Source organism: Glossina fuscipes, unplaced genomic scaffold (genome assembly GCF_014805625.2).
Source record: "Glossina fuscipes isolate IAEA_lab_2018 unplaced genomic scaffold, Yale_Gfus_2 61, whole genome shotgun sequence".
Classification (NCBI taxonomy): domain Eukaryota; kingdom Metazoa; phylum Arthropoda; class Insecta; order Diptera; family Glossinidae; genus Glossina; species Glossina fuscipes.
Window position 1 is genome coordinate 556,465 of NW_023998433.1, and position 19,601 is coordinate 576,065.

General features: G+C 31.6%; 1 protein-coding gene across 6 annotated transcripts in view; it reads left to right on the plus strand.

Annotated features, from left to right (window-relative positions):
- The window catches only part of LOC119638011 (tyrosine-protein kinase Abl), a 102,584-nt gene that overhangs the window by 67,102 nt on the left and 15,881 nt on the right, over positions 1-19,601 (plus strand). For 4 of the 6 annotated variants that reach the window (XM_038034527.1, XM_038034526.1, XM_038034529.1 and 1 more), the window contains exon 3: positions 7,779-7,832. The exons of the other annotated variants lie outside the window; for them this stretch is intronic. In XM_038034527.1, the coding sequence (XP_037890455.1) occupies positions 7,779-7,832 (54 nt within the window). The remainder of the gene's footprint in view (positions 1-7,778; positions 7,833-19,601) is intronic. 6 annotated transcript variants of the gene reach the window in all.

Below are 19,601 nucleotides of genomic sequence, written 5' to 3' on the forward strand. Positions count from 1 at the left end.
TTTGATTTCTCTCTCTCTCTCTCTGGTTGGTTTCCCTTAGCGCTGTTAGTTCAAAGTACTTAAGAGAAAAGTCAAAGAAAATGTCGACAAAAAAAAAAAAAAAACCAACAAAAACAAGAAAAAAAAATTGTTCTCTTTCTTTCTTTATGAAATTGTGAAAAATGATATTTATGTCGGTTGAGAGAAGTAAGTAAAAAAGTTGTTGGCGCGTTCAAAGAGAGGTCATTAAAATATTAAATTTCTAAGTAGGAATTAAAGTAAAACGTGTAAACGAACTGCGACTAATTTATGAAAATAAAATTTACCACTAATCACTTGAAAAACAAAAGTAATTCTCTGTATAATTACCATTGCTTCGCAACATAGTTACCATTAGATAACGATGACGCATCTATGTTACTTTACGACACATGTCATTTATTAATTGATGGCTATAACAGATTTAAGATTTTTGTTTTTTTACGTTTACATCTCCATTGATTAATAAAATTTAATATTAATTTTAATACCAGTAGGGACTAAAACGGATGTATTCAAAGCTACAAGAATATGTAACGTTTGGATGCAAGTAAGGCAAGAAATCTCAGAGCGATAAAAAAAACAAAAAAGAATAAATTCATACATTTTCTTTTCGCTTGCTTATTTCAATTACCGGAAGTTTTAAAGTATTTTTGCGCTAAATATGTGTGTAAACAATTTAAAATATCAATAATAACACCAAATAAAATGAATGAAAAAAATCAACAATACTTCGTTATTATTATGAGAATCCATAGTTTTGTCAACAACAAAGATTAACATGTATTGAAGGTTTTGAAAAGCATAAATATTCTCCTATATGCATACATCCAAGTCCCTTTATCCCTGTTTCAAATTAAATCACGGTTGCGCAACTTATGCTGTAAGGAGGTTAAGCTAAGTCACTTTTAAACATCATATTAAACCAGAGAATGTAAACTTTAAACTTAGATTATAATTTTGTTGGGATTTACAGATGCAGAATGAATAGGCAGACGGACTTAAATAAATCGATTCAGAATGTAAAAGAAAATCAAGTAAATTTCAAAATCCTTTTAATCAAATAAATATTCTGAAATGTTCTAAGGAACTTCTTCTTTCTTATATAAATCCCTTAAAATCATTTTTGAGGGCTTACAGGTCGCAGCTAAAATTCTATTCTATTCTATTACACAAATTGTGACTTGGACTACAAAAGTGAAGCGTGAGAGAAATGAAGGTAAATGATTTATGGTGTACGTATTACAATAAAACTTGAGACGGCCCGAACTTACACAGGCCCTAACTTAAATTACTCGTTTTCCATTATATCACTTCACTTTTAATTACTTATCCACTTCAAGTAAGTCCATTACGAGCAGTATTTGATCAAATCATTTTTCGTTCGATGATATGCTTAGCAGTAAGCGATTCCTTTTTAATACAGTCTGACGCAGGGCATGAGTCTCGTTTATTCTCGTCCGAATAGCTTAACTCTTTGGGATAAAGTGTTTTATTTTGACGACTTTTGGCGTATAAGATGAAAGATGAAATCCAAAGCGACAAATTCTGTTCACTATGCTCCTATCGCATTTAAAACATAATACTTATTATAATCTAAAGTTTTTGTAAACGTTTCAAAATTAATTAATTCGTTAATTTTGAAGTCATTCCCGATCAGTATAGTCTGCCGAAAGACAAATCGACAGATCTCTGGTAATCATACGGTTAGAAGGAAAAGAATTATTTCGTATTGTCGCCTTAAAAATAAAATTAAATGCATTTGTTTTCTGCATGCAAAATAGCAAATGAATAATTCGGCGAATACTTTTCTTAAAAAACAGATCTATTGAAAAAAACACCCATGAAATCCTTCATAATTTTGTGACTTATAGAATTGGAAAGAAACGTAATCATTGATAGATGCAAGTTTCTCTGAAAGATCGCGTATCTGCTTAGGGGATGGTAATATAAATTCGATTTATACATGTCGAAAATTCACTTGCAACACTATTAGAGAAATTTTTATGGCGTATGCCAATATAAATTCGACTTATATCGACCGTCCTCCATGTTTGTATCCATTTTCTTTCGCTTTGTTTTCTTTCCTTTTTTACGGTTCACAACATACAACTTGATTGTAAACACAGGCAAAGTTAATGGCGCTTTTTGAGTTTGAAGCGTAGAAGATATATATAAAATCACGATGATGACGATGACAATTGCATTCACATTCATTCGTTCATTCACTCAGATGATTATTGAAGAGACTCACTGACTGACTTTTTTTTTTGCATTCTTCCGCTATTTCTTTGCAAACATAAGTGACAAATTTTTGTTTTATTGCAAAATGACAGTCTTGTAAAAAAGTCTCTTTTTCCTCTTTTTTTTTTTTCCTTTTTTTCTTTTTAATTTATGTGCAAAGTGAAGAGTTCAACCCCTAAAATTTTTTAAAGGATTTTTTCTTTAAATACTGCAAACAATAATGAATTAAAGAATTTTGTTTAGCATAAATCAATAACAGGCTTCAAGTATTAAGATTGCGTTTGGTAATATGAAGCGTTGCGTGCAGGTGAAAGTGCTTATAGGTAACATATTTACTAAATATCGGTTTTTTACTCGTATCCATTTTCTTTTCTTTGATAATTTTGTTGAAACTGTTAACGTATGTAGTCTGCTGCAAGTTATTAGCTCTTCGGAAACCACACATTTAAAAAAAGCTTAAGGGATGTGGGTGTTGCCTTTCCGGAATATATACGGATCAATAGATGCGTGCATGTGTCGATTTTCTTTCTACGCTTATTTTATGATTCACAAGCTTTCCAACAATAGAGAAAAAGAATGTCTCTTTATAAAGATATGCATTTCATTTCTCAATCTACTTCCGAAAAATGGGATTATATCATATCGATTTTTATACATACATACCTTGCAATGATTGCAGGTAACATTTTAATGTTAGAATTTAAAAAATCATAAATCTGGGCGAGTACAATAGACCTTAGCACTTGGCTTGGGCTGCCCGTGTATAAAAAATGCAATGCAGTCTCTTCGACTTGACGTATTATTAGATTAAATTAAACTCCTCGTAATCGTATGAATAAAAAAGCGATGCATGGGATTTTAAATCTGTCCCTGAAGAATGAAGTTAAAAAAAATATAGTCATTTATTTATTTATTGTCTACATATGTTATGTAAATAAATTTCCAGAGTATGGATTTAAAGGCCGGATAACTTAGATCATACGTTCGTCTATATTCAAAACTCTACTGCATTTGAGATTTGAGGTCATGTATATATGTACATATATATATATATATATATATGTATATATATATATCTATTTATACATATCTATAGTCGCCGAGCTTAAGAATGCCATTCCCGCCATAGCTTGAATGTTCTTATTCCCTTTTAGGGCCTTTAAAACAGCTTGCCTGTCGAAGTAAATGCAGATATGCTATATTTTGCATTGCTTTCTACAGCATTCGAGGACGTACTCAGAAATTGCATAGATTTCTGCTTGAAATATAAGAGGAGTATGTCTGCTTGGTATGGGCCATGGAAATTTCGGATCGTAAATGTCAACCCCAATTTCGCTATTTTTCATTTGTGCGCAATCAGTGCACTATTTTAGTTCGACTTAGAGAGAAGAGAATACTCCTCGTTAAAGGTAACTCCTAACTGTCGTAATAGATACCGTCATCCCTTCTAACTCAGCCGTGATGATCGTAGAGTTCAACATACCGATCACTCATTTGATAATTTTGAATAACAGCAATAATTTGCAACTGGGTCCTAACCTTCCACCTGAAAGTCAAAGTGATCAAAATTGCCAATGAAAATAAATTTTTTTGCAATACAAAATGCATTGATCTTTCTTTATTTATCTCCAAGTCGATAAAACAACATCAAGAGTGTATTAACTAAACCTTTTGCATCAAAAGCTTGTGAAAAAATGATTTGAAAGACGAGATTTTACTTAGCGAAGAAATGAATCATTTTCCATTAAGACGGTATACTGACTTATTCTGGCACTGCTTTCATTATAGCAATAACAGAGTTGTTGCAATAAATGAAAAGTTTGATTTTCGACATGAATGAATATCATATTCGCAAGATGTCTTACTAACTGATTTTTAGTGCGTAACTAAAATTTGAACTCTATGAATATTCTATAAATTCTTTCCATAGATTCTGAGCCCTTTGTATCCCTTACATTTTTGTTTATTAAAATATATTTTGAATTATATGTTTCGTATTATAATTAATTTGTTTTTTTCTTTCTTGTTTATTATTCTAGTTTCTAGCATCTAGTTTTTGAATTTTATTTAATTTTTAATAATTTTTTGCTTTTATTTTTTTTTCCAATAATGAGTCGCACAAAGAATTTAATAAATCGCATAGTTTATTGAATTTTTCTCAAGTTTATGTAGAAAGAGAACCTAAAATAAAGTTAATCAACTCTGATATTTAATCAAATACTTAAACAATATCTCCTCTCATGCAATGGTATACTGATCTAATTCTTTTTAATGACAACGTATTGACACAAAGTATTTACGCAAAAATAAAAAAAAAAGGAAAGGAAGAACATTTGACGACATATAAAACTTTTTACATAAATTCTTTTATGAAAAAATAAATGGAAATGAAATACAACAAGTAAGGAAATCATATTTGGTTCGGGCAGAATCATGTACACCCATCACCATTCATTTTATCATACGAATGCCAATTGTGTGTACCCTACCTCCTCATGCTGCGGTAGCAAGGTATTATTACTTTATCACTATGAAAGAGTTTTAGAAGAGAGTAGTTTTATGTGAGTTACTAACAGATTTTATTTAGAATAAATAAAACTTTATGAGAATGTCCTCGACTTCTTTCATTTTTGAATATTAATGGCAAAAAATTTGCAAAATTTCAGCCTTCTATCTTTCATAATTTAAGAGTAATGATCAAAACTCCACCTATTTTTGCTTAGAAAAACCGAAATGGTTTTGATTTTCCCTTTACTGTAAGCATGTCCTTTGACTGGCTCAGTTCATTTTCAATGTCAACTTGCATTTAGCAACTGCCCATGTTTCTGCCAAATTTGAGGTCGATATTATAGCTTTCGCGACCACTCGTATAGACACATTGGCACACAAAAGCGGATAAGTCTTAGTTGCGAATATTCATTTCACTTTAGTTAAAAAATTTATTTCTTTAAAAAAATGTTATGATGCAAAAGTCTTAAAAAAATTGACTGATTACATTTTATCAAGATTTTGTTCAATTCTTTTACTCATTGATTAACATTAATCGTGACCTCTTAGCTTGAATTAAATCAGCAATGAGTAGGAGGTGGAATAATGAAATTTTAGTTTTGCGCAAGCGTGGGCAACCACCGGTCTGCTATGGTTAAAATTTCGAATAATTCAATCTGTTCGCACAAAACAGTGCTCCAAATGGATTGTATCTGCTTTCATTATCGGCTCAGCGGTGTAGCTATCAATTGTGAAATGTGTTTTTTTTTTTTTTTTTTATCAGGCTATAAAATGAACTATTTAAAAATAGGTGAAAATTGATGCAGACTGACATGCTTTTAATAATAGTTGGATGTTGCTCTGACCCTCGCCAAGATATGAAGATTAAAATTGGCCCGTTGATGAAAAAAGTTGACGCACCTTGGTATTATTCTTGATATATTCTTTTGGTATAGAGTGCATCTTTTTTGTAAATTTATGCAACGTTTTCGTTTTTTCTTCTTTTTTTTTTTGAAAATTGCATTGAAAATACGTGCAATTTTCGTACATTCTTCCGTAAGTAATTTCTTCAAATGTGCAGCCTTCTAATTGTTCGAATTAATTAGTTCTATATGCCCTAAATTACTTAGAAGAGCACTTCTTACTCTGAGAGCTATGAAGCTCCCTTCTCTTAATATGTTTCTATCCATATTGAGACACGAGAAAATGACTTGATATTTCTATGGATGCGAACTTTTTCTCACAAGACATCTGAACCATTTTTCTTCAAAGCGGTTAGTTTAACTTAGCTTAATTAATGGTGCATAGAAACTATGTCTATGCATATGTTTATATATATCCATCTCTATGCCAGTTTATTCATTAGAAGGCAGTAGAATGCTTTTGGTAAATATTCTAAAGACTTTTTGCATTTGTTTTGACTCCAATTAAAATCTCACCTGTCATCCAAGCTCAATTTTTAAAGTTACTAAAATTTTCCTATTAATTCAAGTACATGTAAGATAATTTCTTAAGAATAGCGTATTCAAGTGAATTCATGAATTTACAAGTCAGCTCTCTTCAGTTTCTTCCATCGTCCATTTCTTTAAATACATAATATTGTTTGTAGCAACATTCATATACATCTCCAAAAATTTAAATGCATTTAAGGATTTTCACTGATTGACAAATCAAAATGAACGAATAGTTTTTTTTAAATTTTTGAAATGTAAATGTTGTTCATATTGTAATCTCAGTGGCGTGCATATATACATTTTTCATACCTTTTTGGACATTTACAGATCATTGCCCCAATTTTTTAGTATCTACGTATATATGGAGAACTCTTATATACAAGTACTTCAAGAGACACTTTAAAAAAAACTTAAAAGCTTTAATCTCCCGCATTATCTGCATAAGTAGTAAAAGTCGTTAATTTCACTTTTTATATTGATGCGTGAAATATATGTATTTTTCTGCGACAAGTAGATCCAAGAAATTACAAAGATAGTAAATCAGCTCAAGATTTTGAGCTCATTTCAATCATGACCTTATGTCTATGTGCCTTACAAAATTCCGAGTTAATAAAAGGTTACGTACTATTGACTGTGAGCCCATTGCAAGTGCTTATGAAGCAGAAATTGACCCAAATATCGGTATAAAAATGTACTGTAGCCATTCAAGATTTCCTAACAAAATGTGAACTTCATCAGCCCAAACAAAAACACCTCTAAAAAAAAAAGTAAGAGACAAATCTATAATATTTGCTACGAATGTGCGAAAAGCTCATTGTCAAAATTTTCATGATCGCTTAGGTGGTGTACTTGCGATAAATAATTATCACAAACGATTTTAGGGCAGTGGGTATCAAAAATCTATCATATCTTTTTTGTAAATCTTTAACATACAGTTTTTGATAATTACTTATCGTTGACATCTTACAAATTTTTTTTTCTATATTCTACTCTGCTGTCACTTAAGAAATTTTACTTATCAAATTTTGTTTTGAGCTGTCACTTGACAACTTTATCCTTAGAAATTTAAAAAAAAAAAGTTACAAAATCAAATATCATTAGAAAAAAAAAGTTTTTTTTTTTTTCAATTTTATCAGCATATCTAGCTTTGTGAAGTGCGAAGCCTTTCATTAAACTGCGTATATTCATGTATGCAATGAGAACGGCATGATCTATTAAAGCACATTTTCATTTGCATGTAGTTTCAATGAAGTTTCATTGATATTGCGAAATTTTCTTTCCATAAAAAGTTTATTTCATGTTCAATATAGAGCGGTTTGATATTTCTTGTTTCTTTTTTTTTTACTAGCATTTATTAATTCCACGATTTTTCGCTGACTAATCCCGATAATATTCAAACGAATTCCTTCATTACATACATTGTGTGTTTGCATTGTATGATAATCATTAAAAAAAAAAAACAAAGAAAAAGAAAATAAAATTTATATTTTCTTTTGTCTACAAGAAATCTTTTAAAATCTTCTCGTAAAACTTGATATCTACAATTTTTCCATTTATTTTTTTCTTCCTTTATAGGAACAATACACAGATATCAGCAACGTGACACAGGAAAATATCAAATTAATTTAGGTAAACAATATACATTTTTATAAAAAAACTTTTATTAAAAATAAAGATTTTTAATTTTTTTTTTTTTTTTGCAACATTTGAAAACCAACAAAATCTCACTCTAACTGACGAAATTTCCTTCCTTCGGATCATCTAACTGTGTCAGAATTTTTCAAAAACGACTTAGTAAAGCTAATAGAAGTCATGCTTTCCTGCTGCTCAAATTATACTTCCCACAATCCAAATATTGTATTCATTCTTTGTTCCACAAAAAAGAATATTCGACTTCGATTGAATTTTTTTTTTATACGAATCACTTGCCTCTGTTGAAATGAGAAAAGTTTCCATTAGATATATTAGAGTTCGTTATGAAGGGAAAGTCAAGCCATATATATATCTATTTGCATTGCTATACGATAATCAATTGGTGCCTACATGGCCTTACCTTATAGATTTTTATACAAGGTAAAGACCAAAATAAAAAGATTTTTTGCTAAACAAAAAACATCCTCCATTTTAGTTACGGCAACGGATTGTGCTTAGTTGCTTTAAGCTCACTTAGACATTAATTAACAATCCGTTACAATCATTTTTTTGATTTACTTATATATCGTTTTTTTATAATTTTATTAAAACCTTGGGCCAATTTTGCTAATTATTGAGGCTAACAAAAAGATTTAACTTTAACGTTAAAATATTGAAAACAGTGCCAAACATTAGTAGTAGTCTAAAAGGGGAAGGTAGTAGTGTGTTCTTAATTTCTGATCACTGACGAGGGCAATAAGAAACAAGAAATAACTTTTATTCTATCTGAAACGAATTTTTTTTGATTTCCTTCGTAAGATTGTGTATCACATTTGAACCCAATTGAGAGTTAAAATTCATTTCCTCCGATCGATGCAGTTGTCATAAATCGAAAGGTGTACCTAGCATATACTGGACATATCAAATAATACTCTTTTATACAATATGATACCATTTTTTAACGTAAAGTTGCTATATAGTGCGTACCTTATATTTTAATCTTTGCTAAAAAATGGCTTTGTTTGGACTATCTTCACATCGATTTATATCCTTGCTAAAGTACATGTGAAGGAATCGTGAAAGCGATCCGATCCGAACCATTTTTAAGAGCGTCCTTGGGCAAGAATACGTCAGTGTATCAAATTTCATCAAAATATCTCAACAATTGAAGCCGGGAGGTTGAACACAAGAAAACAAGCCAAATAGTCGGACAGATAAGCTTAAACTGACTCAGAACAAGATTCTGAATTGATCTGTATAATAAAAGATGTGTCAGTCCCAAGTCGTTCCGGATGTTGCATATATATGAAAAAATAATGAGAAGATGATGTGAGACCAAGATTTTAAGTTCATCATCTCTAATGATTTCGACGAATGGGCAAATAAGCAAATGGACATAGACGGCTAAATGCATTTTCTATTTCCTGTTACCAAGAATATATATAACTTATGAGATCTTCGATATGACAAGTCTGAAACGACTAACATACTGAGTATAAAAATTTGATTCGAATGGTGATCTTATAGGCAAAGCTTTAAGCCCGCAAAACGTGATTTAAAAAAATAATCAAATCAATAAACAGATTCAATTAAGTTATTTTGGTAGATATTTGAGAACTAGAAGGATTGGAAATAATCTCGATATTTATAACAATTGAGCATTTTGAGAAATTTATAGAAATTTTACACACAATATCGACTTTTACTTCCACTCAATTTATTTTTTTATTACAGCCCAGCAGCTATATTTTTAAACGCTACACGACGAGGTATAAGGATAAATTAAGTTTGAGAGGATGAATTCAACATCCAGAACGACTTGAAATAGATCCACCTTTTATTATCTCGATCGATTTTATTTTCTTCTATGCGAAATCATTTTCTGAATCGATCTAAGCTTGTCCGCCTGTTTATCTGATTTGTTTGCGTTTCTCCTACAGTTTGCAATTTTTGAGAAATTTTGATGGAATTTTTTACACTGATGTATTTTAGCCAAGGGACGAACGCTATTAGTAGTTGGATCGGACTACTTTTTCGGCCTATGTAACGCTTTATTTCGAAAACTTGTGTTTAATTTTAGTGGAATGATGTAGGGTATCTAAAGATGAACCTTCACTCACTAATTGCTATTTGAATCATTCTACCAATAAATGGTTATATGGGCGCTAAAATACCGTTCTATAGCAAGAGTGTAAATAAATATAAATAGATTATGATGCCAGTAGTACGTAGATCATAGTTTCATAAACTTAATGGCACGGCTAATATAATCCTACAAAGCTGGTGTATATATGAAAATTTATAAAATTGACAAGTTAATAAAAAAAGAGAGTACAATTATTTATTACTATACTCTTAAAAGCAAGCACTGAACAATAGTTATTATGTCTACCGACAACCGGCAGGGAAACTGTTATACAAAAATGTCGCAAACTATTTTCAAAAGTTTGAAAAAAAACCTTTCACTTGTTATTTATTATTTTGTCACCATCATCATCCTACGTCGTCATAACACGCATTGGAACGTTTTAATTAGATTTGTACTCATTTATATACTCATCATATGATGATAATGGTAACGGATATGAAAGACTAACTATGCTAGATCGTTAATCTCGAAACTAACGACCAATGTATCAATTAGAAGAAGACAAATCAAGTCTTTGTTATATTCGATATAATTTCAGAATACACGCATACGCATGTACATATGTATATTTTAATGTACATATTGAAATGTATATATACTTGTTATATAGAGAGGAAATAAATAGTAAGGGAAACATTAGATAAAATTTTTCAGTTAATTTCGTTTTGTCTACGACAGAAAATGGCAATAAATTATATAAAATGATTATTTACATAAAAGAAACAAAAAATTACATAAAGTATTTTATAACTAAGTCGCACAATAGATTACATATGTTTTACATATATATATATATATAAAATGTTTTTTTTTTTATCTCTTTATTATTATAGTAGCCATTTAAATTCTCAACAATCACTTAATCCATATGATATGACGATAAACGGAACTTTTGTAATAAGTTCCGTCTGTTTTGATCATTGTCAGCAATGTTTAGTTTTCTAAACAAACTCTCAACAAGGTCTGCTATGTATTCACGTAGGTAGTCACCCATTCTTATGAGTTTTTTTTTTTTTTTTGTTTTTCATTACATTTATACTCACAACAATATTTTTGTTTAATATGAAAACTGAAGAGGTTCACAATAGAAAATTTCTCTTTTTTTATGTTAATTAGCATTCACATTGATATTTAATAATAAATATTATTGTGGTCTTGAATGCTAATTTAGTTGAATTATAGTTATTTGCTTTATTGACAATATTTTCATAAAATTAACTCTAGGTTAAGATTTATGAAAAAAAAAAGAATCTATGGAACAATGAAGCAATGCAATCAATGATTTATGAGATGGAGTTGTTTACGCTACTATTACAATGACTTTTCTGGCCAAATCTAGGATAACGTAGACATCAATTATCAAAATCAGGCTCGTTATGAGGTAAAGCACTGTTTTTACAAAAATAGGTATTTCAAGTTTCATGTGAACATCTGCATATCCAAGAACCAGCGAAATTACGAATAGTTTGCATCTGTTATAAAACGAACGATTTACAAAGAAAATTTATTTGGTTGTATTGAAAGGTGGAACTGAAGAGATATAAAACATTATGCTTTTCGAAGAGAAGCCCAAGGAGCTAATACGCACATGAATTGAAGGTAAATTTATATGTTCTATGCACTTAACGCAATAGGAAAAAGTATCATTAATGCTCAAAAAAAGAAATGTGTATTAGAAGGACATACTTCCAGCAGAAAAATTTCGAAAGACCCGGATAGTCCTACATGCGAATTAGAAGGCGAAATGTTCACTTATAAAACGCAAATTTCGGTACTAAACGTGGTTATTGAATGCCACTATTGTTTTTTTCGTAGACACCTACAATAATTGCTAATTAATTCCCCGTTTCCGCATCGTATACGAGTTACAAAATACGGTGCCACCTTCCTCCATCCCGCCTTCCTCTATAAGCAGAACCATCCCGATCATTTTATTTCATCCAATCAAGATGCCCTACTTCATTATTAAATGCCTGTGCCTTTTTGAAGTAACAACAAGCAGCTTGAAACTTCCCGAAAGTTAATTTTTATTAGTCAGAACTAAATAAATAAATAACTAAAGGAGAGTTGGTTGTGTGCTCAATCGTCAAGTGTTACGACTTTACCGGCTATGCACTCACAATAGTTGCTCCCAAAGTAAATACCAACTCACTTAAGATTTAAAGATGCGAACACCGATCTGATAATCGCGATTCTTAGGATAGGAGATAACCACTGAGTGGTTAGTTATACAAAAAAAACGGGACCTCAATAAAAAGATATCTTTAAACGTTTCCGAATCCTTTTCCGTTTTATGTATCAAATATTCACTCTAAGAAATATATAGAACAATAAAAAATTATAGAGAATTATTTTAACTCATGTGTTAGTTAATCTTTCAAAAAATAAGTGAAAAAGCAATAAAGAACAACTAGCCAACCATACATGCAAATAATAACATTGTTTGTCCTAACTTTTAATCACTTTTGTCCGTCGAAGGAAAACTAACATAAACAAAAGGCTCTCGTTACATTCTTTCCTCATCGTCCCTAAATACTCGCACCCATATAGATATATATATATACACTGTACCTATTTCACAGTACGTTGCCTCTGTGTTTCCCTTTACGTCCACGCAGATAAAGTTCCATTCACTGCTTATTGACAATCTGGAAAACTGTAAGATGTGCTACCTTTCAATTAATATGTCATAGAAATAATAAAAAAATTAATATAAAGAAATTAAAAAAAAAAAGTAAGGAAGTTATATTCGACGGCGGCCAAATCTCGCATACCCACGGATTCTAGTCTCTAAGTTCTCTTATTTGATACCCATATCGCCAGTATAATTAAGAAAAGTCAATCGCGGTGTCCATCTTATTCATTTTAAAATTAATTCATTTTTAGGCAGATAATATATCTTTATTTGAGGAGTGGGCAAAATAATTTTAAACCTTCTGTCTTATTTACCTTATGATAAATAAGAATAGAACCTCAAAAAAGTAAAAAAAAAGGTAATTTAATCGCTTGTAACTTTGTGTGGGTGTGCCCGATTTTTCCCATTTTTGCAAGTAAGGAATAAAGTGTTTCGCAAGTTTCCGAGTAACGAACAAAAATCTCAAATTTTTTTTTTTAATAAAACGGAGTTGCGTTCACTTTATGCTCCACAGCACGCTTGGACTCCGACCAATTTGACCCATTTTCAACACCAACCTGCGTGCAGAAACTCCCAATGTTTTTACCATATTTGAGGTGAATATCTTCATTTTTGCGACCAGGAGACTGCCAACAACACTGACACACGGTTGGACGGACATGGTTAAATCAACCTAGAATTTTACGCTAATAAAGAATATATGTATACTTTTCAGGGTCTCTGAAGCTATCTTTTGGTTTTTACATATATTTTGGAAAAAACAAAATGAGTATACCTCCATCTTACAGTGGTGGGTATAAAGAGACGAAGCAAATAAGCAGATGAACTTTAATAAATGGATGAATGGCAGCTTACACTCTTCTCCGTATCAATAAATTCATATTTACGAAAAAATAACTTAGATTGTATGTAAAATCCATATATGTACTGTGGTGGTATGAAAGCGAACAACAAAAAAAGAACAATGTTTTTTGTGCAAGATTGGCTGTGACATCACATGGTTAAAAGATTTACACATGACGAAAAAAGTTTAGGTTAGAAAAACAAAAAAGAGCAGCGCAAATTTTTCTTTTTTTTCAGGGTCTAAAACGAAATATTTAATGCCCGCGCCGTTGTTTTTAAACAAGTTTAGCACATAATGACTAAATTGCTGTTAATTTAGCTTAAACTCCAAGCAGGCACAGCTGCATTTCTAATCGAAAGACTTAATAAATAGTGTAACCAATGCTAACGAATGAAGGTATATACACGTATTCATTTATATGTTCGTTCCGTAATAAAAGTGTCCGCAATCGCAAAAAAATTATTTTTAAAGCCGGTTCCATTGCTTCCATTCAGTTCTACTCATCAGCACTTGTCATAGACTCACTCCTAATTTGCTTTCGTCTCCTTTAAAGAAGGGATACTTTATTGGAAATAGTTGTTTTAATTTATCGAATAGGGAGAATAAGGCGAAATCATATGAAACGAATTCTAGGCTTTTTAACCCGTTTGCTACCAGGTTCTCGCCGTGAAAATATCCATCACAGTTCAAGATTTTTTTTTCATTGATTATATGACATAAAGTGGAATAAATTTTTGTATGGGTACCTAAAACGCTTAAGTATACGTTGATAAATTGCCCAAAAACGCCTGTCACATGTGTCATCGTGTTTTGGTAAGAAACAGCTGTGTCACATATATATACCGGTTGACTCAATTGAGCTTGTGATTTGAATTATGAAAAAATTATATGAAATAACGAACACAATTCAGCTTTTGCGAAGGCATTCCTGCATCATTTGCATCTAAGAAGATCAGTTGGAATATTATCAAATAATTCACTCAGTGAGCGAAACATTGTACTCAAACTCCGTTCTCTAAGTTACTTCGGTGTCGTAAGCTTAAAAAAAAAAAAAAAATAGTAAGAAAAAAGAATATTTAACTGCGGGTGCAACATTTTGCACTCACGATCTTTATTTTAAAAAAGCAAAAAACAAAAGAAATGATATTCTAGTGTTTCATAATATTGATTGGAGATTTTTCTCTATTCGTGCATAGGCAGAATAATGTATATGTATAGAAAGTTTTATCCTCGTAGTGTATTGTAGTTACTGATTAATGTGTAAAACAACAAATTTCCCTTTTTGTTTTTGACAATAGATTTGTCAAGCATATATTGTACTCCAGGCGTATCCTTTACACGATTTTGCTCATTTTCAATATCAACGTGCTTACAATAGCTTCCAATATTTTTACTTGTCGATATCGTAATTTTTGTGAGCACAGAGACCCGGACGGACATGCAGGCATGTCTAAATGGATGCGAAATTTGATATTGATCCAAAAAGGCATACACTTTGTAGGGTCTCTCAGGCTATTGTACATTTTGATAAAATAAATGAACCGAAATTCTTAAGTAATAGGCACAAATTTACTCGGGAGGTCTTCTTTGAAATGATATATTCCAAGTACTTTATGCACTTAATACATATAAATACCCAGAAATATACTTATTAAAGAGTCATACGGGTCACCATATCGTAACTTTTGAATTTTCGTATGTCATGTTTGAAAATAGACCGACGAGTTGAGAAAATTCGTTTTTAAAAAGAAAACTGCCGGATATTTACCTAAGTGGTTCAAAAGATATCTATGCTAAGCGAGCAGTTTTAGATTAAAATTCATCGATATTTTACTTTAGGCATATTTACTTTACAAGAAGATATCGTCAAATTTCAAATCTTAAATTTTTGAATTTTTTTTTATTTTAGTTAATTTTCAATGGAAATTTCTTCATTCGCACCATATTTTTTTAAATCTATTACATCCGAAATTTTTCATTTGGAATTCGTAATTGATTAACTGTTCGAAATCGTAAATTCTCAACCACTACCCAATGGACGTATAGATATTGTCAGCCAAGCGCCAACGAGAGAGAGTTGACTAAACCAAAAATTTTCAATGGAAAGGAACATCGGCAATTTTAAGGATTAAGAAGAAAGTAAGAATAGTAACAAAAAGTTGCATTGTTAATATAGAGTTTTATATATAAAATTTGGCAAAACTTTTTAACAAATCTAGTCGATATTCAAATTATAAATTAAAAAATTATTGCAAGTCCATAGCGTTTTATTGCATACAGAAGCGTACACGCAAGTAATATGGAATACATGAGATAACATTATTTAATCAAAAATTCCTCTCGTTCCATCTTGATAGGTCATATAGGGAATTTTAAAAATCCGTCCTTCATATTATTATTTCATTAACGTTAATTAATTAATCTGTGGTGTCCCATTCTTAGTTGAGTTAATAAACGATGCTACTGGCCCACCGGACTTATTAAGCGCTCTTCTAAAAGCTATACACTTAAAAGATTTTCCCCGTGTTTAGTAGTTATCTTTGTAAAAATCTAAATGAGGACTATAACTTAATCTAAATATAAGGTTCTTTCAACTCTATCAGAGTTGCCTGCTCTCTGTAGTATGCGAGTTCTACATATGTCATATTTAAAGTAGCTGCTAACAGTTGAAGCTTCGCATGATGATTCTTAGATAGAATGAAATACGTTCATTACCATTGCTTGCCAAGCTTCTGCATGTTCGCAATGATTTTGGAATCCAGCTCCAAATCGCATCAATACTCCGATTAAGAGGTTGCGTTTGTACTAGAGGTGTAAATACTTTTTTTTCATTTTCTCTCGGTTCTTTACCTACGAGTTTTGTTTTTTAGTTTTCCGTTGTGTTAGCTGAAATTAAATAAATGTTCTCGTGAGTTTATGTGTTTGTTAGTTAAAAAAATAAAAATGTGAATTTGATGCACAACCACATTCGCTCTCTGAAAAAAAAAAAACAAATGGAAAACCTTTAGGAGTGAAGTTATACGGTTTAATTCCCTATAAATGATATTACATTTAGCTTGCTATCAACACTCGTTTTATATCCATAGGTATGGGTTAGGAATTTATAAAAATCTTGATTGAAAACTTTTTAAAGTATTGCGCACCATGGATTAAAAGAGGGGAGATGCTATTCACCATGAAGGGAGTTGCATTTAATTTCGGTAAGAAAAAAATCCCTATAATCATTCAGCGTAAATGAAGAATATAAAAGTTCAGCATAAATGAAATTATAAGCAATATACTGACCAAGACCACACAAACATCACATGTCACAAGGCATTTTCTCCTACGAGGTTTGCCGAATTGACCTTGTTTTAGAGTAAAATTGATCTCGAAGCGTTTTGCTATGTCTACTCCCTCAGAATACCAAAATTGATACAAAATCAAAACAATTAGAACAACGATATATTAGTTTGGGGAAAAAGAAATCCATTATTTTTTCGGAAGATGGCTGCACTGATAGATTTCTCGTAAAGTATCGATCAAACAATTTCAAATTTATGCTCGTTGGAAAGGTGACATTTCGCAGTAAAAAAAATTCTTTTGCTGTTTTTTGTTTGGTGCATTCAGCTGTGAGTTACAGCGTGTTAAAAATGGAAGTGAACAAAGAGAAAATTCGGTACATTTTACAGTTTTTCTTTGACAAAGGCGAAAATGCAAGCCAGGCGAGGCGACTAAAATTGTGAATGGTGTTTATGGTTCCGATACTGTAACAGCCAATTATGTGCAATTTTGGTTTCGTAGATTCCGTTCAGGAATTTTTGATGTTAAAGATGCACCTCGCACAGGTAGGCCGGTCGTCGAAAATATCGATAAAATCGGAGAAATAATCGAAGTTGACCGGCATGTTAGCAGTCGTAACATCGCCCAGGAGCTAAAAATCGACCATAAAACAGTTTTAAACCATTTACACAAAGCTGGATTCAAAAAGAAGCTCGATGTTTGGGTGCCACACCAATTAACAGAAAAAAACCTGATGGATCGAATTTCCATCTGCGAAGCCTTGGCCAAACGAAATGAGATAGACCCATTTCTTAAACGGATGGTGACTGGAGATGAGAAATGAATCACATACGATAACCCTGTGCGAAAACGATCGTGGTCAAAGAGCGGTGAAGCACCTCAAACGAGCAGGGAGGTTTTGCTATGCATTTGGTGGGACTGGAAGGGGATTATTTATTATGAGTTGCTTCCATATGGCCAAACGCTAAATTCTGATCTCTACTGTCAACAACTGAACCGTTTGAAGATAGCGATTGAGCAGAAACGGCCAGAATTCGCCAACAGGAGAGGTGTCGTGTTCCCCCAGGACAACGCTAGGCCACACACATCTACAGTGACTCGCCAGAAACTTCGGGAGCTTGGTTGGGAAGTTTTAATGCATCCGCCATACAGTCCGGACTTGGCACCAAGCGATTATCATATTTTTCTTGCATTGCAAAATTTCTTTAATGATAAAAAATTGGAATCTAGGGAGGATTGTGAAAATCGACTACTAGAGTTTTTTACAAATAGCGACCAGGACTTCTATGAGAGAGGCATTTTGAAGTTACCTTTAAAATGGCAACAAATCATACAACAAAACGGTGCATATTTGACCCAAATCGGACAATCCGAAGCATGTTAAATAAAGTCCTGAAGTTCATATAAAAATAATGGATTTCTTTTTCCCCAAACTAATATAATGTATTTCAATTACAACGCCGGAATGTACAGTTATGTGCAATGCAAACTCGATAAGATATAGTGTTTTCTCAATCAATGCATAGCCAACGCTTTTATATACATATGCAAATCACTGTAAGTTGTATACAGTTTTGATTAATCATAAGTGATTAGCCTATTGGAATGATGATTATGATCTGACAACTTAAGACAAAATGCAGCCAAATTTCTTACCTATGTACCTAAGTGCCTTAAGTAACACCGCCAAGTGCCAAAAAATCATATCTAAACAAGCGCATGCTTTAGCGTGGCTTTAAATTTGTACATTGACTTCCAAATTATTTCCAAGCAAAAAATGATTGAGATTTTTAATATGTACGGTATGCGATATCTATAATAGCGATATACGATTGACATGTCGAGTGAATAGATCTTCCCTCTAGGCGATAATATCTAATATAAAATATAGGGTTTGTATGGCATTAAATTCATATGAAAACATACCCTAGACATTAGGCAGAAGTTACATTCAAAACAAAGCCGCATCCACGACGCGTACTCTTGTGAGGATCGATTTCCAGAAACTCTTTATTCGGCTTAAGTTAAGTTACTTTTAAAGTTATTTTTCAGCTTGGTTGAATTGTCGTGATTTTAAATATAGAAATTTATGTCAATTTAGAAAAATTCATTTGCATGCTTTCATTAAAAATGCCTTTTCGTGCACTGCAGTTCCCATAATTTATAAAGTATCTCAGTAAGCCCGACTGACATTTTTAAGAATGTATATCGGCTTTACATGAAATTGTTGCGGCGCTTTTTTAAATAGGAATATATATATGTACATAGGAATAGGGTCTATTCGTCTAGGTATACATACATATATGTATATCAAATATATATATACGTTTATAAATATATATCAAATTAATACTTTAACTTTATCTCCTTTCGGACAAAACATCATTGTACCTTACTTTCAAATTTCTTCATTTTTCATTTCAATCACTTTATTGAGAAGTTTGTTTCAGTTTCATTATATTTTTAAACGCTTTGAACCTAAAAATTCGATTGTATTTTTGGCATATATATTAAATTGCAAAAAGCGCTTAATCAGATTCGCGTAAATCGATGAAGTCTTTAGAAGGAAAAACACAAGTCCGAAGAAAGTCGAAACGATTCCCAGCCAATATAAGTCATAAATTTCCGAACCAACGGAGGTGCGCACGGCTTCTTATCGCATTCTTTTGTAAATTAGTCGTCAGGGTCGAAAGGAGTATAACGCGTTCCTCTGTTAATTGTAAGTAATCATATCGTTCTTAGTAAAATAACAACAACGAAATATTTTGCCCCGCGTAGATTTAACTGTAAAGTGAAAGCGCAATAAAATGCAAACTTTGAAAAAATTGTATTTTTTATTTAAATGAATTTGATCTG